The sequence below is a fragment of the Panthera leo genome, chromosome D3, assembly GCF_018350215.1.
Source record: "Panthera leo isolate Ple1 chromosome D3, P.leo_Ple1_pat1.1, whole genome shotgun sequence".
NCBI classification, from domain to species: domain Eukaryota; kingdom Metazoa; phylum Chordata; class Mammalia; order Carnivora; family Felidae; genus Panthera; species Panthera leo.
The window spans coordinates 66,091,011-66,113,408 of NC_056690.1; the positions used below are offsets into that span (position 1 = coordinate 66,091,011).

The following is a 22,398-nucleotide window of genomic DNA, read 5'->3' on the forward strand; positions in this document are numbered from 1 at the left end:
TTTAATGTATTGCTTAATTTCTAGCACTTGGGATCTTTTGATATATTTTAATTTTGTATATCTAGTTTTATTAGATTATGCGCAGAGAGGATGGCCTGTAAAATCTCTATTTTAAAATTATATGAATCTCTGTTTGTAGCCAAGTACTTGATTGATTTTGGAGATAAAAAATGCAAATTTTTGATTTGAAGGAAATACATATTAAATTTATTTATTAATTGCATCATTCAGTTCTTCTATGTGCTTGTTTATTTTTTGTCTATAGGATCTTAATTCTGAAAAGAGTTTATTAAAATTCAACTATAATTGTATAGTTTCATGAAACTCTCTTTGCATTTTTATGACATTTGTCTCAAATATTTAGCAACTACCTTGTTTGGTGCCCAGTGACTATAACTGTCATTGATTTTTCATAAATGTTATCTTTTACTATTACATGCTACCTATTTCTATCCTCATTCATGCTTTTAACTTTATTCCAACCTGACATTAATGTTGCCATACCTATTTTCTTCCTAGTGTTTTCTTATCCCTTTGTTTCAACCTTCATCATTTTCTTTTAACTGTATTTCTTAAAAATAGCATTTAGCAAAGTTTTTGTATTTAACCTAATCTTAGTGTTTCTATAATTTAATAGGATAATTTAATCTCTTCCTATTTAGTGTAACCATCAATATGCTGGTTTTACTTCTTCCACCTTACTTTATTTTGTACCATTTATTTGTGATTACTGCTTTTGCTTTTTCATTTTCCTCATTTGGCAAGTTTGATCACGTTATTATCTTTTTCTTTCTTTCCTTTGTTCATTTGGAAGATCTACCATTCTTTTCCATTTCATTAGTCATTCTGCTTCTTTCCCAACACTCATGATCAAAAGTATATTTCTCTATTATTATATAAAAACAAGATGCCAAATAGTTTACCCTGACAAGATTTCCCACTTCTCCAATGCTCCTTCCCCACTCTGAGGAACTAAAGCCCATATGCCACTTTCACTATTCTCCTCCCCTATGCCCCCATTCTTACAATACTTTTACTTCTCCAGTATCACCCACCCCTGGATCTATGCTGAGATTATTTATCATTTTCAGTTTTTTTCTCTTACCTCTTATTTTTGCAAGAATCCTTCCTTGGCCTCTATGCCCCACATTCCCAGTAATTCTATCATTGTCCATTTGGAGTTCACTACGTATAGTGGACATGTTACTTTCTATCACTGTTTCCTCTATTCTGCACCTTCCCGTTTTGTTGTGATTCATTTGTTACTTGTTTAGAACCCTTGCTTGAATATTGAGTGTTTTGTTCAAATAATATGAGAGAATATGGGTGACGTGTTCTCAGACTCTGCACATCCACAAAGTTTCTTTGCCCTGCATGTGAATGGCATTTTGGCTGGGGGTCCCTGGGCCCCAGCCTTTCCTTCAGCTGCCTGTAACCATTGCTCTTTATTTTCTGGCTTTCAAGTGTTACAAATAAAAACTCTGATGTCAATTTCATTATTTTTTTCCTTTGTAAATAACCTGTTCTTTCTTTCTAGAAGATTGTGAGATCTTCTCCGTATCAGTGGATTTCAGGAATTTTATTAAGTAAAGCATAAGTGTGCGTCTTGTCTCATCAGTCCTGCCTTTAAATCTGCAACACTTAAATCTTTCTTCAGCTCAGCAGCTTTTCTTCCAACATTTGTCTGATTATTGCTCTTTCTCCATCCTTTCCTTCTTCTATATCCAGAATGCCTATTATCCACGTGTTCAGTCTCCTTGACCTCTGTTCCAAGTTGCTTTACCTCCTTCGCAGTTTTTACCATTTGTATTTTTGCTTTGCTTTGAGATATTTCTTCCATTTGATCTTGCAGGTCACTGATTCAAATCCCAACAGTAGCCTTTCTTTCCTTCAATTCAAGAGATAAGTTGAATTTTTTAGCTGAAAAAATTGTATGTTTCATTTCAGAAAATCTTAGGGATGGGGACCAAACTCCAATATCCATGTATGTTTATATTGTTTTGTTGTTGTTGTGCCCAAGGCCACTTGCCAATTTTCATGAGCCAAGGCCCTAGAAATTCTGCCTTATGGTCTGACCTCATTCACTCATTCATCCAGAAGACATGTATGAGGAACTATTAATATGTTACTCAGGTCTCTACTTGACAACAAACCAGGAAAGAATCAACCCAGCTCCTGCCTTCAAGGAATTCATTTTATGGGAATTTGCTTGGCCAGGTGAATAGTCTCACCTGAGGTGATGATGAGGATAACACCACAGATTGCCTAAGTCATGTAAGTTCACAGCACCAGTTTCATTATTTTGAGTGAATTATCTGGTTAGATTGGTCTTCTGTCCAGGAAAAGTATCAAGAAAGAAGGTAAGGGTCCCAAGAAGATTTCTGTGCCTTGTCTCTTGTCCTCTATCTTGCCATTAGCTGATGCCCAAACATTCCTAGCCATCCCCTCAGGTCAGGACTTTGAACCTGTTAAAATATAAACAATCCCGGGAAGGTAACATAATAAGCATGATCAATCATTTGCATCTTAAGTTGAAGGAGTCACTTCTGAGAATAGGTTGGATGAAAAAGGAGGGGAAAGTAGGAAAAAAGTGGGTAGCATACTTTGAGAGAGTCTTTGGCAATGGAGGACATGCTAGGTGAGGCCAAGCTGGGTGAATGAGGTCTGAAGCCCCCTTATTTCATCAGAAATGATAATGACACTGTTATATTTGGCTTGGAGAAGAAAAGAAATGGTTAGGACCATGGCTATCTGCAGTATGAGGTAATGCACATGGAAGAAGTCAGCTTACTCAGCATTACTTTAGAGGGTAGAACAAGGACAACTAAGTGGGAATGACAAGCAGGCAGACTTTGAATCAATGGATAAGGGTGCTTTTTCTCAATGCAAGTTGTCTGAGAAATAGTCCTGTGAGACCCTGAGTTCCCTGCTTTGGCAATACAAGAACAATGGCAGTACTAGACGCCTGTTGGGAATGCTTGCTTTGGGTGGGGGTAGACCAGATGACAATGTAGCCTCTCTCTTCCAACAATAGTTTCTGTGATATTCTGGCCCTGGATTCCTATAGAGGAATGAGAAAGAAGCATCACTGAGATGACAAAAAGTTAAGAATATGAAGATCAAATGTACCAAAAGCATACCATTGTTGCCTTTACAGATTTTCCTATAGCTTGACCTTTAGCCACTTGGTTAGTTTACCAAAATGCTCAACATGGTTGCTTGTGCAGATGCAAGTTGAGGGGCCAACATCACACAACTATGCCTTGTCCTTGAATTACTGTCCCCTATCACTCTCCCCTCTCGGGGAGTTCTTCTTTGGGTCAGTCTTCTAAGATCTGCCCATTTGGAAACTCAAATCTTCATGGCCTGCATTTGTAGTTACATCAAACCCATGTGCCCCAGTTTGTTTATGCTTCCTATATGAGTCTGAGCTTTGTTTCCTTGGGTCATAAAGGTTGTGAGAGTCTGGGGATAGCTATAATCCAAACTAGTTAGGAGTTGGCAGTTTCAGTGTGGGTATGCTTTCTACTCAATAAACCACAGTTTCATTTGGCAACTTGAAAGGCATTCACTTTTTATGTGAAACTGTTTTACTTGCCTGGCTTTTCCCGCCTCTTGCCATTCAAAGAAGATAGAAGAATCCATAGGGAACACTTCTGTCCCTAGTGAAACCAGAATTGCAAGACTCCAAGGAGAGAGATGAGGAATTGCTAAAAAAAAAAAAAAAAAAAAAAAAAAAAGAAAAGTCTTTCTTACTCTCTGTAAATGGATAAGTAGGAGCCCCCAGCCCCCTCCTACAGCTGAATGGGCTGCCGGAACAGAATTAAGTGAAGGAAGTTGCTCTTTGGAGACCATCTAACTCAGCATGCATTTATTCCACCTAAACTCTGGCCTATGCTGGAAAAATCTGACCTCCCCAAGTTTAGCCCCTAGTGGTCAGTGCATCCCTCCTCCCTCTACAAGATTGGAAGTGTGGAGTTGAATGGACCCATGAGATCTGTGAAGAAAACTTAGTTCTGATGTGAATTCTGATTGAGGCTTTAAGGAAATAATCTGTAGAGATAGATGTCTTGGGGAGCCGTGGTATCTGAGCTGCAGCCTTCAGTAAGATCTATCTGGGACAAGATTCCATCTTGATCTTCTGTCTTACAGGACAGCACTTGATTGCCCCACCCTTAGTGTGTATGACAGATACTCTACATGTCTAAGTTGCCCACGGGCTGCATGTGAGCTTGTGAATGGCTCCTCAGAATTATTTCCTGTCTTTTCACACCAGTTACATGTTGTGCTCAGATGGCATATTTCCTGTCACTTCTAGGGCGGATGGATGCTTAGGGGTCTGGAGGGACTACACCACAAGAAGTTCAGGAGCCCTCAGGAAAGACCAGAGCAAGAGGATAACAGATAGGGCATGCAGGGCTGAGCCAAGGACTGCCAGCTGGGGAACAAGGAAAAGTGTCATTGGCAGACATCCATGGGCCCTGAGCTAGCAACACCAAAGTAGGGACCCTGCAGGGGACTGATCTCTAGTCAGCTCCACACCTGTCCCTGGAATGTTGGGCCCTCCAGCTCCTCCCCCCTTTGTTTGCTTTCCTTCTTCAGAAGGATCTCCGTGATCAGGACCCTTCTTTGGCAGTTCTAAAACACCTGGCATGGTGGGAAGGGGGCCTTTGACGTCAGTGGGGAGATTGTCTACTCAGGTGTAGCTAATTTCCTCAGTGTGAGGTTTTATTTCTAAACCTGGGTAGGCCACCTCACACCCCATCACTGACAGAGTATGTGTGTGTGTGCATGGAAGGGGTGCAGCAGGGGGGAGGTACACAAACCTGGGGCTGGCTGGGGCGGGGGTGGGGGGAATGATGCTTGACCCATCATACCACAAAGCCAAACAAAACATGTTTAGATTGGGCCCCCCTCCTCAAACTCCAGCCCACCAGACCCCACAGCCCTACGGGATGTGGGAGGGCCATCTTTCCTAATATATAGACCTCAAGTCCTTTCTGGAGGCAGGAGTTAGGTCATGCCCTTCTTGCTCTGAGAGGGTCTCATGGTGAGTCCCTGGGACCCCCATCAGGAAAAGTCAGAAGGAGGACAGGTCTGAAATTTTCCACAGAACCAGAAAGACAGCATCTATTATTGGACTATGCAGAAATTTCCATCAAGATGCTGATGGCAATACTGTTCCCCAGCCCGTGCCCTGCCTATATGGGGAATTAAGGGAGTTTATTGAGGTTCGAAGGCAAATTGGCCCCCTGAGGAGACAACACTTAGATGATTACTTTAAAGGCAAGTGCTAGAGTGAGTTTCTAATGAAAGGAGTAATTTAGGAAGGGCAGGGAAGCTCCTACTACACAATCCTTCGCTCTGCCCCTTTAAAGGAAACCTGCCTGATCAAAGCAGGTGGGAAAACCATGGTAGCCAGAGCCAGTCCTCCTCAGGGTGTGTAGAAGGTAATCTTTTGTCAGGAAGGCCAGTGTGAGAGCAAGCTGCAAAAAGAAGATTTGTCTTTCCTCTCCCTCCTCCTCCATGATACCCTTTCTCAACTGGAAGACGTGTGCCAGGCATAGGATCAAGGAATGTAAAGTGAACTTACAGAGGACCAGCAAGAGGATGGGCAGAAGGGATCCAGGAAGCGAAGGGCTTTGGGTTTAGAGGAAAGTCCAGCATCCGGAGTTGAGGACCAGAAACTCCACTCAGTCTGAAAGAAGCTTCTTGCCACATCCCAATGGTCTAGATTCCTCCAACCCTGTGCATAACATCAAAAGGAGCCCAGGTAAGAGGTCTTGTGGGAGAGAACTGAACCGTAGGTCCCCCCACCCCCACCCCAGCCAACAAGACCATCTGACTTTTCAAAGGAAGAGACAAAAAAAGAAAGGCTGATCTTTTTATCCCTTTCTTCTGTTGAGCTGTGGTGTCTGGGGAAGCTAGTCCTGAGATGGGGAATGTTACTAAGTATTCTAAAGAGAGTTTAGATTCTGGAAGCTTCTAGCTGAAAGAGCTATTAAATAGGTATAGTTCAAGCCCTTACTTTATAGATAAGGAAACCATGGTTTGTCCGAGGACCTGTCCAGATGATAAAAGAGCCTGGAAAAAAGTCCAGGGGTCCCAACTCACACCTCATGTGGTGATGGAACCACCACCTTCAATCCCCTTACTGAACTAGCTGCCCACTGGGTGAGCCTTCACACTATTTGTTATCCTTTCCACAGTTTTGTGACCCAATGCTCTGACATCAGTGTGGTTCCTGGGGCAGCACCATGTGGACTTGAACTGTGGGGAGCTAATGCAGTAAATTTGAAAACTTCCTTCCCAGGCATCATTACCTGCTGTTTCCAGGGTGGAGGTACCTGGTCCAGGCATCTTGGCCCCTCTCCTCAGTACCCCTTCCTCAGACATGCCAATAGAACTAGACGATCTCAGTATATACAAACATCATAACATCCCAACTTAACAACCTGTACCTCTGGTGCTCCTCTCTTACACAGCCATCTTAGATTACTGTAGACATATTATGTGCAGTACAGAGAGTGTTTCTGGAAGACAGCCACCCCATAAGGAAGATTCCAGGATATTGAAGTTATCTTATCAGAGAATGGACAACCTTGTAAGGCATGCAATCTCCTCCAAAACTGGCACCAAAGGATGTGAGCTTTTGTGACCTTGCTGAGGGAAGGCTATCCTGTGAGGCTTGAAGATGCCTGTGGCCAGGCCTCTCTGTGGCCAGGCCTCTCTGCTAGCTGCCAACACCATAGCCTTGATATACCCCTTGTCTCAAACTTGTACAGCATCGACACCTCCCTTTAAGGCTAGAGGGAGAAAATTAGTTTACTCTCAAGTGCCAACTCTAAATAATTAGTATTGGTTGTCTGAGAATTGTGTTAAAAAGGAGTCTGAGGCTGTTTGGGGAACATATTGAGAGAGACTGCTATGACTAATTAGCTATGTCTGCCATAGATAATGGAGAGAAGGGAGGCAGAGGAAAGAGGATGTGGGGCAAGGGGTATGGAAACACCGCTACCAGAGAAGAAGCTGGTGTACAATGGCCCAGAACTTTCCCTGGCCTTTTATTTGGTGTCACAGATGCAATGATACACAGGTGGGTTTGGAGTGGGGGGGTGGGGTTGGGAGGTAACTCTTGTTTTGGGAGGAGTAACAAATGGATCTTGATGGTAGGTTCCAGATGTTCCATATGTTGGACATTGTAAGTGATGTGTGGATGGCATCGATCCACCTGCAGGAGACAGTAACACCTGTTCAAAATCTGAGGAAGACAACTTGTAGAAATAATTTCGGTGTGGGCCTGCTTGATTAAAGATTGACTTTCAGTAAGATGGACTAGATCAGTTTTCATCCTCTGAACGATGTCATACATGGTTTGGGTTTGCTCGGTTCCTCTCAAAGAAATTACAATAGGCTTCAAAATTGTATTTGACAGCCTCCTCTACAAATTCTTTTTTAGCCCTGGTATTTGAATGGTTGACATTTTCTGCACGTTCGACGTCAGTAGAGGCATAAGTACTATGGGACACTGCTCTCCAGAAAGTGTTTCTGAACAAATACTGTGGCTCATAACTGTTCTTTCCTTGTGTGAGTCAACGGGAGGAAAGCGTTGCTGGACTCTTGCCCATAAAAACACAGGATGGTGGCAATCCTCGAGGGCGGACACAGTGCCCCTGAAATGGCAGTGTGAAGCTACATGCATTGGGATGCTTAATAAAGCTTGTCAGAGTAGGAGAGCCGTGGCTCCTACACAAGGCAGGGAGGCCGAGGAGTTAGTGAGCCGCTAAGGTTTACCCACGGGCTATGAGGGACAGACCTTTCCAACCGTGTATAGCAGAGCACACAGAGCTGGGCTGGCAGAGCAACCACTGGCCCTCCGAGGGGCCAGGTGTGCCTCGGCCAGGAGTCCGAGGGCCTACGCCCTCTGGCCATAAACAACATTATCTATTTACTGCACCGTGCCACACACTATTTTCTATGTGTGCCATGATGTTAGGGGCAGAAAAAGTGAGTTATGAACAAAATTGCTCTTGGGCTATAGAACACCCAGCCCCACCTCTGAACCACTTAGGCCTTTGTGGCCACCCAGAAGGAACCTATGGAACATGCCGGTTATTGAAAACAAATCCTATCAAGCATGATCTCTGTCTTCAGTGACCTGTTTCTTTCTCTGTAATTAACCGGGTTCTTCCAGCCACTTTCACAGTATTCCTGGGTTTCTGGTTGGTTGGTCATAGATGGCCAAGCATTGTATCACCATTTATAAACTTCCCTTCTTGTATCCAAGTACCACGGAAAATAATCAGCTCTTACCCTGTAACCTGCAAAGCCCTACACAACTCAGCTATTACCTCTGTCAACCAATGAAAGACTCTCACCTTTATTTCAATATTTATCAAGCATTTAACAATTATGATGAGATGTATTATTCTTAAAAATAGTTCACACCCTGAAATATCCAATGATTGTTTGTTATACCATTCAGAGACTAAAATGTGTAGTATAATTACCCCTCATCAATTTATTCAGCAAATGCTTCTGAGTGCCTACAGAATACCAGGCTTATGGTAGGTGCTGGGGGAGCCGAGACAATCAGGTATAACCCAGGCTTCCAAGGACCTCACCATCCTGTGAAGGTGACAGACAAGAACACATAATTGACACTTGACAAGGTAAGAGTCAGTGAAGGCAGGTATAAAATGCCAGGTGTGCACTGGGACCAGGAGCCCTTCTGACTGAAGGAGGCAGAGGGTCATGTGCCATCCGAGGGACGTGGCCTCACTGAAAAGGTATCTGATATGTGAGCCCTGCAAAATATTTCCCAGAGCCTTTTGTCTTATCTTCATAACAACATGAGATCGAAATGGAGGGTACCCCTCCAAAATATCTGCCATAGTTCCATATATTGAGTTTGCAAGGGCTGCCTATGGCATCTACACATTTCTTTCTGAGAGCCATGCCTGCATGGGAGAAACTGTCAATGAAAAACGCCATGCAGAGATGAGTGAGTCTGGTTCCTGGCCAGTGTTACTGTTGTTTTCTTTGTATCCCCCACCACATCAATGGAACATTTATTTTTGGAACATTTGATAGATGTGTTCATGATATTCTTGAAATCGCCTTTATCCATTATGAAAGTCCTGGGAATCTGACCCAAAAGCAGCAGTAAACTGCTATCCCCTTATCTTTAAGTATTTTCACAGCCGCGGGGAATGTGTTACTTTATCTCCAGTCTTCTTGGTGGCAATGTTCCCGCTTTTCTTTCTCAACTGTTATCCAGCACAGCCAGAGGGGCCACTGCCCTCCACCTGGAGGTGGAGCCCAGCACCCCAGTAATACCCGTGTGAGACCCAGAGCCAACCCTGTGTCGGGCCATATGTGGTGCCTCCTCCCCAGCTCACCCTAAATAAAGACCAAAATAAGTTGCCAAGGGAAGGAAAGATATTTCTTGTTTTTGCTTTTTGTGGCTGGGACATCAATGCTAGGACCACATAGTAATATGGGCCCTGCCCCACTTTCCTGGGACCTAAGCAGGTAGCAGAATCTGGGAGGCTAAAAATGAAGGGCCAGGGCATGAAAGGTGAGCCAGACCTTCTGCAGCCATTTATAGAGCCTCAAATCAGGTGTCAGGAGAGCTGGGAGCAACTCCTGGCTGTGCTATGATTAATGAATGGTGTGACTTTGGTAAGTTGATATTTCTGGACACAAGAGGTAGAGTGTGATCTTGAAACTCCATGCAATTCTCGGTCTAGGAGGCTAAGGTAAAATATTCCTCCGCCCAGGTGTGGCTGGGGCAGCTGACACTCCACATATAAGGAACAAGAAGCAATGCGCCAGCAGAAGGGCCCTTCTAGCCTGGCAGATGCACACTTGGGATAGGTGCTCTGGGAGAATGCCCCACTTTATCAGGTGATGTATGATACCCCCTTGTCCCTTGGTGCAAAACCTGTCTGCACAGGTGTCCTATGGCAGGCTTATGTTCCAGGTGTATCTCAAGCATGGGATCGGGGTTGGGGGGGAGGGGGGGCTTCTCCAGCATGGGGAGTTATGGCCCGATGCTGACCCACAGACAGGATGCTGAAATAGTTTCTTCCCCACCCTGAGCCTAGAGGAAATGGACATGGTTGCATGTTTTACCTTTGAATCTGAGAAGATAGACAAAACCCCTCTCCTTGCTCATATGTGTCCCACATACTCTCTGGTTGTTGGTCTTGCTATATTCTAAGCTTTGCTAAAGCCATTTTTATCTGAGAAGTGTGATCTAGACCAGTTTTTCAACTTCAGTGTGCACGCAAAGTTAGCTGGGGATCTGGTTTAAAAAAGATTCCAAGTCGGTCAGTCTGAGATGGGACCCAAGAGTCTGCATTTGATGTCCGTGGAGCTGGCCCACAAACCAGACTCTGAGCAACAAAATGCAGAGGAAAGGGTTGGGGGCTGAGAGTCACATGGCTCACTGTTTGTAGGTAAGCTTCAGAAACCATGCCGAGCCTCAGTTTTCCAGTTTGTGCAGATAACAATGCCCAGGTGCTATTCCAAACCACTAAATCATCTAACTCTAGAGTCCACTGGAGCTCCAAGCAGAAAGTGTTAAGGGGTGCCTAGGTGGTTTAGTTGGCTAAGCGCGACTTTGGCCTGGGTCCAGATCTTGTGGTTCGTGGGTTTGAGCCCCATGTTGGGCTCTGTGCTGACAGCTCAGAGCCTAGAGCCATTTCAGATTCTGTGTCTCCCTCTATCTCTGTCCCTCCCCTGTTAGCACTCTCTCTCTCTCTTTCTCTCAAAAATAAGTAAACATTAAAAAAAAGTGTTAAAGAATGTGTTAAAGCTGCATACTTAGGGACCACCAAATACTCCAGCTGATCAATGTGGGGTGGGCACAGGAACGAGCATCCCAGCAAAGCCGCCAGGGTGACTTGATGGTGTCGATTCTCAGACCCAGCTTTGAGAAACCCTGTCCCAAGTGAGGAGCGTGCTGTGCTCCCCCATGTGTGGAAATCTGAAATAATAAAGTTCAGCAGAGGGTTTATTGTAGCTGGTCATAGCCCCAGACCCTTACCTCCCCATAGACTCATGCTTGTCAAACTTTAATGTACACAGAAACAGCTGGGGAATCTTGTTGAAGTGCAGACTCTGATTCTGACAGTCCAGTGGAACCTGAGATTCTGCATTTATAACATGCTCCCAGATGAGTTTGATGATGCTGATCCCAGGACCACATTTTGAGTAAGAAGAACCCACATTAGTGATTCTCAACCCAAGCTACTCACTGGAGCTATCTTTTAAATAAAATGGGCATTTAAAAACTTTAATTTTTTAAATTGGTCCGGGATAGGGTTCCTGCATCTTTTAAGGCACGCTGGTGGTTCCAAAGGGCCTCCAAGATTGAGGAGCTGCCACACACACCCCCTGCCACAGATGGCGGACAAGGCACTGGCTGAAGGGCAGAAACGGCAGCCAGCTCAGGTCCACCATCCACGCTGGCCAAGGCCCGGTTAAGTAGGTCTTAGGGTAGTTTCTTGCTGGAGTAATAAGGCAGACTGGCTCTTGACATGTCTATGCGTCTGCGATATGGTTTCTGCGGGGAAAGGAAGTGGATGTTTTAGCGGGAGGAAGGGGGAAGATGCTGCTTGCATCCAATGCACCAGTGTGATTACTAATGAAGCTTCAGAGCACACCGCGCCTGCCTTTCCAGCTTCTGCACGTGATTTTCCCTGCGCTGCCTGCCTGGCTCTTACAGGGTACAGGCCAGGGCAGACACCGACCTGTCTTATTTTGCCCCTGGCCAGGTGTTGGTGGGGAGCAGCCAGCCACAACAAGCCCAAGGGCCGATGAGGGCTCAGAAGCCGTGCCCCCCAAGCCCAGGAGCGTGTTCCACATCGAGTGGTCATCCATTCGGAGAAGGAGCAAAGGTGTGTACTGCCTCCTCCTTGCTTTCGGGTCCTCAATTTACTCATCTCTAGAATGGGGACAATGGCAGTACCTACTTCATAGGGTAGTAGGGAGAGACATGAGGACCAGGCTCATTCTTATCACACCCAACCTCTGACCACAGCCATGACCCCAGTGTCTATACCCTCCCAGGAACAGGGGGATGCTGGAACTGGGACAGGCAGCCGACTCTATAGGCCTTGACTACGTATTGGAATCACCTGCATCCCATCCCTGGAGACACCAATCTAATATGTCTGGGGATTAGCCAGGGTGGGCATAAGGATCTCTCAAAGCTCCCCATGAGATTCTAATTTCTGCCAAGCCACAAACTACTGACGACCTACAAGATTAGAAGTGAAATTTTTTATCTACAGCAGCGGTCAAGATATCAAGGCCAAGGAAACAGATGGAGAGCCACAGAGGGAAGGGGGCTCCCAAAGGCCAAGAGGGGAAGGTCCAGAGGGCAGCCAAAAATGAGCAGGTGGGGAAGCCAGGGAGGAGTCAGGGGAAGCGGGGGTACAAGGAATCCTCCCCAATCAGATTCAAAGGCAGCCACGTGAAGAGCCAGGGCAGAAGGCCAATCTAATTTTGCCCCTTAAATCTCAGGGAGGGGAACCAACTTGCCCAGAGTCACACAGCTGGCAAGGGACAAAGTGGGGGAGGACCTGTTAGTGTCCTTTTTACAAACCGCGTGCTTCCCAGAAGATGCATTAGTGATATTCTTGCATTTGCACTTGCGCATCTAGGCCTCGTTGTTTCTCACCAAAAGTGGCCATCCCAGAGACACAGGCCTGGGGTGGTGTGGGAAAACATCACACAAGATGGAGAGGGCATTGAGTTAGCTCGAGGACCCTCTATCCCGGGGGTTTGTATTTGACAGGTGCCACTAGCATGTCAAGGAAGACTGTGTGGCTTTCTTCTAACAATCACCCTCCAAACATCCTCTATCACTGTGGTTGGGGGCCGAGGGGGTGGGGAGCACTAGCAGAGCGTGCAAAGGAAACTGAGATATGGGTTTCATGGGAATTGCTCAATGGAAGACAGAGGGGGGCTTCACACACAAGCAGCAGGTCCATCAGGGTGCCATGCACCTGGCCTCAACGTCTAGAGGAGTTTTCTTTGCTCCCACCCTTTCTTTCAAAGATTCCAAAATTAGTTTGTTTCTTCTGCATAGTGCAACTTCCCAAAAACACTGTTATTTGCAGCCCCTGCCCTTTCAAAAGTGGGCACATGGTGCCATTGATGGATCTTTCTAGTGCTTAGGTTCCCTGAAAGCTCATGAATTCAGTGGGAATGGTCCCTTCAGTCTGAAAATACAGGGTGTTCAGAGCCCAGCCTGCCATCCTCACACTTGACCACAAGAGGGAACCAAAGCACCAAGGCCGAAACACTCAAGTCTCAGAACTCCCTAAATTCCTGTATAAAGTGTCCTGCTTACATGGGGATGTACATTTTTTACCCAAAGTGAGAACCCAAATGGGTTCTTTTGACCAGTAAAATGAAAAGGGGTCTTCCAGCTGCAAGATACAACAGTTCTGGGCTTCCTCAAGTGGAATAGGAAAACTAAGAATTTGCTGCTAATACGCCAGGGTAGAGGTGTCCTAATTGATGTGCTTTCTTTCAACTCCAGTGTTTGGAAAAGGCGAACACCAGGAGAGGCAAACCAAAGACCCTTTTCCCTATCAGTACCGGAAGCCCACGGTTGAATTGCTGGTGAGTAAAGAGTGGCCTGAATCGGGCAGGGTCCTACAGACACAGAACCTGCAGCAGATTAGGGAGAGAGGGCCAGAAAAGATGTTTCTTGAATTCATATTTCCAGAAACATAATTACCTGGGATAAAAATGTCTATTTTTCATAGTCTACTTTATAAAATTTTATATCCCTTTTATTTGAATTAGTTATCTGTCTTCTCTAAATCTGGCATTCAAGCATTTGGGAAACAAGCTGGTACCAATTTTCAAAAACAGAATCTTTATATGTTTAATTTTATGGACAGTTAAATTTTAAAGACTAGACATGTTGGGGGGTGTGGAATAAGGAATAAGTTCACCTGGAAAGAGTGTGGTATAGTAGAAGTAATGGTTTAATAAAGAGTCTAAATATCTGTGATTAAATATCGATTCTGCTGTTTGACCTTGACCTTTGCCAATGAGAACCTTCCATCCAGGCCCTAGCCCTCACCCATAGAATGAGGATAAATACAGTATCCTGTTGTACTGCAAGGTTGTTGGCCATATTAAGTGAGGTAACATGTCAAACAAGACAAAAGGTGTTCTAGTCTACAGAAACATGGAGATGATTAAACAGCAATTTCTCTAAATAGCAAATGAAAATATTAGCTTGGCCCCAGAGCCAGCACAGGTGTCGCTTCTCAGGGTGAGAAACACAGGATGTGGGGGCGTCTTTCTGTCTCTTGTCCCCGGGCAGGATCTAGACACCATGGAGGAGAACACTGAGATAAAGGTGGAAGCGAACGTTTCCAAGACTTCCTGGATTCAGAGTCACATGGCCGCCAGTGGGAAGAGGGTCAGCAGAGCCCTCAGCTACATCACAGGGGAGATGAAGGAGTGTGGTGAGGGTCTTAAAGGTAAAGGTCCTGAGAGCAAAGCCCTTGACCCTACCCCTAAAGTGTCACTTCCAGCCGTCCCCAGAAGGCACAGTGCCTTCTTGATAGACTAGACTGAGTGCCATTTCGGTCTTTTAGAAGGGACAGGGATTTTGCTGGTAGGACACAAATGCAGTCTCTTGGGGTAGAAATACAATACATGTCAGTGTGTGAGCTCTCATTTCTGAATGTTAGCAGTTGTGCTCAACAAATATCCCATCAGGGGATGGGCATTTAGGCATGGGATTCTAGAGTCAGCGTTCTAAAAAAGTGCCCACCCTACAGATGACTCTTGGAAGAATTATATCTACTATTCAGATAAGTTCTTTCTAGGAATCTTCCCAGGGCTCAGGCCATGGGTTTGACACCCTCTGGGCAGCAAAAGAATTATCTTTTTGGATATGTCTTCTTGAAAATTCATGCTCCTATCACAGAGACATAGATAGCTCAGGGTACCTTATCCCCACTGCTTGAAAAACAACCTAAAGACCACAACCAGCTGGTGATGGGTCTGAAGAGTTTTCTGGGCAGTCAAACACCCTCTTGGGTTCTTGGTTCACCCTCTTCTGGGGCAGGTGACAGCAGAGGCTGGTGCCCTGTGAACCCACATTGGACATGGAGCTTCCCCGACCCTCCATCCGCCCACTGAAGTCTCCCCCAGGGCCAGCACACCTGAGCATTGACCGACTCCCTGCCCTGGTTCATTTTAGACAAATCCCCAGTGTTCCAGTTCCTTGACTGGGTCCTCCGGGGCACATCACAGGTGATGTTTGTGAACAACCCCCTCAGTGGCATCCTCATCGTCCTTGGCCTCTTCGTCCAGAACCCCTGGTGGGCCATCTCCGGCTGCTTGGGAACTGTTGTGTCCACTTTGACAGCCCTCATCCTGAGCCAGGACAGGTAAGTTCCAGGAGACCCAGGGTCCAAGCATGAAGCCAGAGGTCACTTCCCGTGGGGACCATTTCCCATCTCCTTACTGCTGGCCTCCAAGCTCAGAAACTCCTCAGAATAAGGACACTAATAACTAAACACAACCGTCCCCTGATTATTTGGTAACATCTACACACTGTCCAGGGAAATGCAAAGGGTTGATGTCTTCCCTTCCCATCCCCAGAGGAGCCATCTGCTTGAAGGTGTGTATGCAGTCAGGCCCCAGCTGAGGAAAATGTGAGTCAGAAGGAAAAGCAAGAAGGCAGTGGCCCTCCTCAGCCCTGGGGAGTCCCCCCTTCACCAGCCCTCCTCCATCCCCCCAGGTCCGCCATCGCAGCAGGACTTCACGGCTACAACGGGGTGCTGGTGGGGCTGCTGATGGCTGTGTTCTCAGACAAGGGCAGCTACTACTGGTGGCTTCTGTTCCCTGTCGTCATTATGTCCATGTCTTGGTAAGTGTGCTCCTAAGGCTGTGGGTGCAGTCAAGGGCTGCCAACCTCTTCATCCCAGCTCCCCCAGCTGTCTGTCTAAACTCAGTCTTAAGGTGGCGTTGACTTAGCTCTCACAGAAACATCCACTGCAAATAACTGCTAATGTCATGCAGTGATAGCACTGTGCCGGGTGATCTGCGGGCACTCTCATTACCTACCGTTCTTGACTCTTTTTTTCTTTTAATTTATTTTTAAGAGAGAGAGAATGAGCTGGGGAGGAGCAGAGAGAGAGGAAGAGAAAGAGAATCCCAAGCAAGCCCCGTGATGTCAGCACAGAGCCTGATGTGGGGCTCAAACTCACAAACTGTGAGATCATGACCTGAGCCAAAACTGAGAGTCAGATGCTTAACTGACTTAGCCACCCAGGAGCCCTTCTTTACTCTTTTTTTTTTAAGACTTAACAGGGTTTCTGGTCCTACTCAACCAGAGGACAGAGAAAGGTGAAGAGCCACCCTACAGCTTCCTGTCAGTTTCTGGAAACCTTCTCATTCCTCCTGCCTCCCCGCCCCCCCACCACACCTAGCTTTTTCCTGTCCTTAGAATCCCCTGACCAGACTGAGACAACCTCCTAGGGTGGGCTAAAGGACCAGCCACCAGACAGAGCCCTCAGAGGATCAGGGCTCAGCTCCCCTTCTCCTCCAGAAATCATAGGACACTCTGGATGGAGGCTTGCTACTCTTAGCTGCTCAACAAACATTTGTTGAATGAATGGATGAATGGACGAATGAATGAGATCCCCCTCCCTGGTCACTCCCCCAGCTTGTCCTCTCTCCTCATGCCTGAGCGTGGAGCTATATGACTTATCAAGGAAGTTCTGTGACCCCTTGCCTTAGGTCTTCCCACTTTCTGAAATGGAGCCTGGGCATCTGCCCCATCACCGTGCCAGGCCCACGGAGGGGGCCAGAAGGAGACCTGCTCAGGGCCAGTCGGCCTCAGAGAACATACCCAGCGGGCTGCTTTTCCTCAGGAAAGTCCAGGGACCCCTCTACTCCTGCTAGGTCTAGTGTCAGGGCCGGAGCTTCTTGAACAGTCTTTTATGTTTCTGTTGCAGCCCCATCCTCTCCAGTGCCCTGGGCACCATCTTCAGCAAGTGGGACCTCCCCGTCTTCACGCTGCCCTTCAACATCGCTGTGACCCTGTACCTGGCAGCCACCGGCCACTACAACCTCTTCTTCCCCACGATGCTGCTGCAGCCTCCATCCTCCGTGCCCAACATCACCTGGTCAGAGGTCCAAGTGCCCTTGGTAGGTAACACGGAAGCAAGAAGGCAGCGTCTGTCCAAATGCAATGTTAAAGTGGCATTTACTGACTCTGCACATCAGAAGTATTCACAAGTGATGACTGTTAACAATCATACCATACAAGGCAGTGGACGTGCAGTATCTCATTAGCCACCATCCTTTTCCTTTCTTTTTCTAGAAGCTAACAAGACTATTTCTGGTGCCACACTGTCATAGCACAGAGGAAAAAACTGAGGCCTGAGGTCACACAGCTAACTAGTGAAGAGCAAAGTCAAGATTAGCACTCTAGGGGAGCCTGGGTGGTTCAGTTGGTTGTGCGTCTGCCTTTGGCTCAGGTCATGATCTCACGGTTTGTGAGTTCGAGTCCTGCGTCAGGCTCTATGCTGACAGCTCAGAGCCTGGAGCCTGCTTCGATTCTGTGTCTCCCTCTCTCTCTGCTCCTCCCCCACTTGTTGTCTCTCTCTCTCTCTCTCTCTCTCTCTCTCTCTCTCAAAAATAAATAAACATTAAAAAAATTTTTTTTAAAGATTAGCACTCTGGCCTCCTGACTGTTAGAACTGGTTTCTTTCCTTTTTCCTTTTGGAAAAAGTCTTTTTGATGCTTTCTTCCAGTTTTCATTCAACTTACATTGTCTATTTCCTTCCATCAATCACACTGAACCATTAAAGGCATACATGTCACACAACCACCTGTGGGCTAAAGTCTCTGTTCCAACCTCCAGAGTTGATTCCATTGGCTTTCCAAGGTCACACCATAAAGTGCAGGTGTTCCTCCATTAAGAAACATCTATATATCAGAACTTTTAATGTTTTTTACAAGCATTTTGTATATAATGCTGGCCTCTGGAAGTCTTCCAAGATAATTAAGAAGACATTTTGTCTGAGGTTCTCCTGCATTGCATTACACTAAACTACCCCATGGTCTAGGGCCCACTCTACAACTTTGTTATTGTCAATTGATCATCTAACCACAAAGCCACTTGGGCTTGTTGAGGACCTTTCAGAAATAACGATGCCTAGTTTCATTTAGCGTTTCATAGTACACAACAGCACAGCGTGGTAAAAAGGACCGGGCATTTACACTAAGGCACATTATTTAGTAAAAGAAATATTTGTGTTAGTGTTAGCTTCATCCTTGTTGATTGGTGTGTGTGTGTGAGAGGACCCTCATGAGCCAGAGGTGAGAAAAGGTTGGCAATTCCCTCCGTAGGCTTCCTTTCCATGGCATTAACCCCAGCAACATCTCTTGAAGGCATAATCGCTCTAAACCGTTGGCTCTGAGGAGCTGATGTTAGGAAAGGTAAGTTTAAGACATTTTGCATTCTCTGTGCCACATGTTCAATGGAAACATATCTAGGCATTTTGTAGAATTGAAAAACAGCTAGGGAATCCTGTACAAATATTTTAGAACCCCCAAGTTCCAAGAAAGAAAAATTCCATTTTTGGTGGTTGCCATTTTAAGAAGTAACTTTCTAGGGGCGCCTGGGTGGCCCAGTCAGTTAAGCATCTGACTTCAGCTCACCTCATGATCTCACAGTTTGTGAGTTCGAGCCTCGTGTCAGGCAATGTTCTGACAGCTCAGAGCCTGGAGCCTGCTTTGGATTCCGTGTCTCCCTCTCTCTCTGCCCCTCCCCCACTCAAGCTCTGTCTCTGACTCTCTAAAAAATAAACATTAAAATTTTTTTTAACCTTTTATAGAAGTAACTTTCTAGCCAATTAAATGGATTATAACAAGGACTAATATGTTTCATCTTTTTAACCATTCATGAGAGCCTTGAGTGTTGGGGAAACAAGTAAATGTCAGAGAGTCTAAAACTCCCAACAATGTTGAAACCCCATGAGTTCCTCAGCTCCTTGGCCACTGCAGGGCCCCCTGGAGGGTGTCACCAGCTCAGGACTAAACTGCCCAGCACCACTGCCTCTGTATGAAGCTCTCCCACCTGCCTGCCCTGACCCACGTGGTAATGCCAGAGCCCCCACCCTGTTCTCTGTTCCTGGGGTAACAGAAGACAGAGTCTGGAGGGTTAGCCCACTAGGCCAACCCACAGCCCCTTCAGTGTCCTCCTGTCTCCGCACACCCCCAGAGGGCATGGGCTGAGAGAAGAGCTGCCCCCTCCTAATATACGCACACCCTCGCCCCAGGACTCCGTTTCTCCTCAGCTCACTGTCTGAGGGGTAAGACATACCCCAGTGTCCCCTGCGTGGCCCAGAGCCCCCTCCCTTATGCACTTTCCTAGCTCAAGGGCCTTTGGCCAACCTTCCAAACCATAGGACCCCAATCCCAGTTGCTGGGGAAGGCTGCATGCCCAGGATCCTTTTCTGGAACTGCATAACACATGTGCAAGTGCCCACAAGGCAGTGGACCCTGGCCTCATCAAACCCTTCACGTTTGCAGACAGGCCCCGCACCCCCTGAGATACACGGAGGCCTGATGCAAGCAGGGACTCGTCTATCAGTCACCGTTTACTTGGCTTCTCAATCAAAAACGCGCATACCATGATACTGCCTTCTCAGGGATTCTTCTCTGGATACGAGTCCAGGTGTTCACCCAGACTGAGCTAACGTGACCACAGCCCAGACACCTTATTCTTGGAAACACAAAGGACTACTCTTTCACATAATATTCAGCCTTTTGGTCATAATTTTAGGGTTTTTTTTAGTGTTACAGGAGAGCTTTTAAACCCCAACTTTGATCAGACATCTCCTGCTTTACTGATGAATAATAGCCTCATTTGAAAAGTTTTTAGTGTCTCTTCACTGGGGGTTGAGTGCCTTACACTCATGTTTCTACAGAAAGGAAACTTAACACCCTAAACTCCTATTGTTCTAAGAACCTAAGATTAAAACAATAAGGCTTGTGTTCCTTTTAGAGTTAACCTATTTGGATAAAAATGTCTCAGAAACCTGTTGCGAACTGTTGGTGTACAAGGCTTGGCACGAATCTTTTCCAGCCAAGGTTCAAGTTGTCTCTTCTGCCTCCTTAACTGCATGTGACCCTTTGCACCTGCAGCTCTTGAGAGCCATCCCTGTTGGAGTCGGCCAGGTGTATGGCTGTGACAACCCCTGGACTGGAGGCATTTTCCTCATAGCTCTGTTCATATCTTCACCTCTCATTTGCCTACACGCTGCGATCGGCTCCACCATGGGGATGTTGGCAGGTCAGTGTCATCACTTCTGACGTGTTAATGGGCCATACGGATGTTAGTGTCTCGAGTCAGCTCCGAAGAAAATGGTGACAGGTGTTTTCGATACCCACCTCCCCACCCCCGCTTATTCCTACAAACTTTCGCCCCTTCCATTGTACCCTGGTTCCCTACTTTGGGTGCCAGTGCCCTCATGCGTTTCTGAGCAAAAGCTGCCTTCCCGAAAGGATTCGGTGTGAGTCAGTTACACCTTAGTATAAATTTAAAGTTTGGAGAGGTTAATTCCAGTCATGTTTGTATTTTAAGTCTTGTCTCAAGGGATGATATTCCACTAGAGAACACGGAGATATCAGTGAAGGAGCGCCTGGGTGGCTCAATCAGTTAGCGTCCAACTCTTGATTTGGCTAAGGTCATGATCCCAGGGTCGTGGGATGGAGCCCCACGTTTGGCTCCATGCTCAGCATGGATTAAGATTCTCTCTCTCTCTCTCTCTCTCTCTCTCTCTCTCTCTCTTTCTCCCCACCTCCCGCACCACTCGTGTGCTTTCTCTCTCTCTCTCTCTTAAAAAAATATCAGTGAAGAAGGAAAAGTCCTCTTTCTTGGCAGGGAAAGGAACTTCTCTGATTTAAAAGGCTGCAGAGTCTATGCTCAGAAGGCTCTCTTCTACCTATAACGGCATCACCACTAATACTCATGTGACTCTATGGCCATTTGTTTCCTTTAGTTATTTTTTCACTGAATAAAATCAGAAGTTCTTTTTTATAAATGCCTAAGAGGATGATTGGTCTGGGCTTTGAGAACTATGGTGGTTTTCAGGAAGAGCAGGCGAGCCCCACGAGACCCACCACCCCCCCTCCCCGAACTCAACACTGATGCCTGCCTTCTCTCGCAGCCCTCACTATTGCAACGCCCTTGGACTCCATCTACTTCGGCCTGTGTGGCTTCAACAGCACGCTGGCCTGCATTGCCATAGGAGGCATGTTCTACGTCATCACCTGGCAGACCCACTTCCTGGCCATCGCCTGTGGTAGGGACCACCACTAGCTCCCTTTGCACCTTCAGCGCCACCTGTGACTGTCCCTGCGGGGAAAACCACCCTGAAGATTCTCTGGATCCCCCAAAGATAAACGGGAGGATCGTTTGCTTCACAAAAGCGTTTTTATCTAAAACGGTTTTGAGTGGTTGTTCAACAATTCACACAGTAAAAACTGTTTTCACGGAACACAGAGTGTTCAGCCACACGAAGACAGAACTTTTAGACGGTGGCTGTTTTGTTGTTGTTCATGGGTTGTCTCTGTGATTGCTACTCTCCTGGCTGGTGATTGGAGCCAACCGACAGAGCAACCCTTACCCAAATTAATCTTTATGTATAGAATTGGGTGATTTACCTCAGATATGGAGATTAACTTTAAGCACCCAAATACTCATCATTAGGACCTTCAAATAATGCTTACGCCAGAGGAATGCTGAAGGATGTGGTCACATGGCTACCAGCCAGGTGCTCAGTGACTCTCTAATAAAGATTTGCTGTTGTTAATATCCTGAGGACAATTGAGATGCTTTCGGTTGAGAAATTGAGAGTTCAGAAGCAAAGCCCAATTACACTTGCTCGTTTTTACAGAGCGTCACCTCTTACCGGCACGTGGCTCTTCCCAGTGGCCAGCCTGGCCGTACCCTCTGCAGGCAGAGCCGGGATGACAAGACAGTGGGCATATTTGGTCTTCCTCAGGCTTACAGAATGCTGTTCCTCCCTGGAAACCCGTATTACATTAATAACTCGCGGTGAAATATTCCAGCGGGGAGCTCTGGGATCCACTTGCCTTGGCTGTATAGTAAAATTTTCATGTACGGTTTATGCTGCTAAATGTTCCTTTGCTAGAATGCAAGGTGGTGGGACCCAAGAGAACCATAATCACTCCATTCTGGCCCTTTTTTAACAAAGTTCATCTGCTGTCTTAGCTGTACCGGCATTTGCCTGGAATTTAACACATTTCAGGGCTGTCAACTAATAGAAACATAATTCAAGTTTTATTTTAATCTGAGAGATAGCATTTGTGGCA

General features: G+C 46.3%; 1 protein-coding gene across 1 annotated transcript in view; it reads left to right on the forward strand.

Annotated features, from left to right (window-relative positions):
* The window catches only part of SLC14A2 (solute carrier family 14 member 2), a 431,742-nt gene that overhangs the window by 404,930 nt on the left and 4,414 nt on the right, over positions 1–22,398 (forward strand). The window contains exons 17-24 of the mRNA XM_042910439.1: positions 11,784–11,906; positions 13,559–13,641; positions 14,357–14,516; positions 15,245–15,434; positions 15,788–15,916; positions 17,007–17,199; positions 20,206–20,353; positions 21,231–21,365. Of these exons, the coding sequence (XP_042766373.1) occupies positions 11,784–11,906; positions 13,559–13,641; positions 14,357–14,516; positions 15,245–15,434; positions 15,788–15,916; positions 17,007–17,199; positions 20,206–20,353; positions 21,231–21,365 (1,161 nt within the window). The remainder of the gene's footprint in view (positions 1–11,783; positions 11,907–13,558; positions 13,642–14,356; positions 14,517–15,244; positions 15,435–15,787; positions 15,917–17,006; positions 17,200–20,205; positions 20,354–21,230; positions 21,366–22,398) is intronic.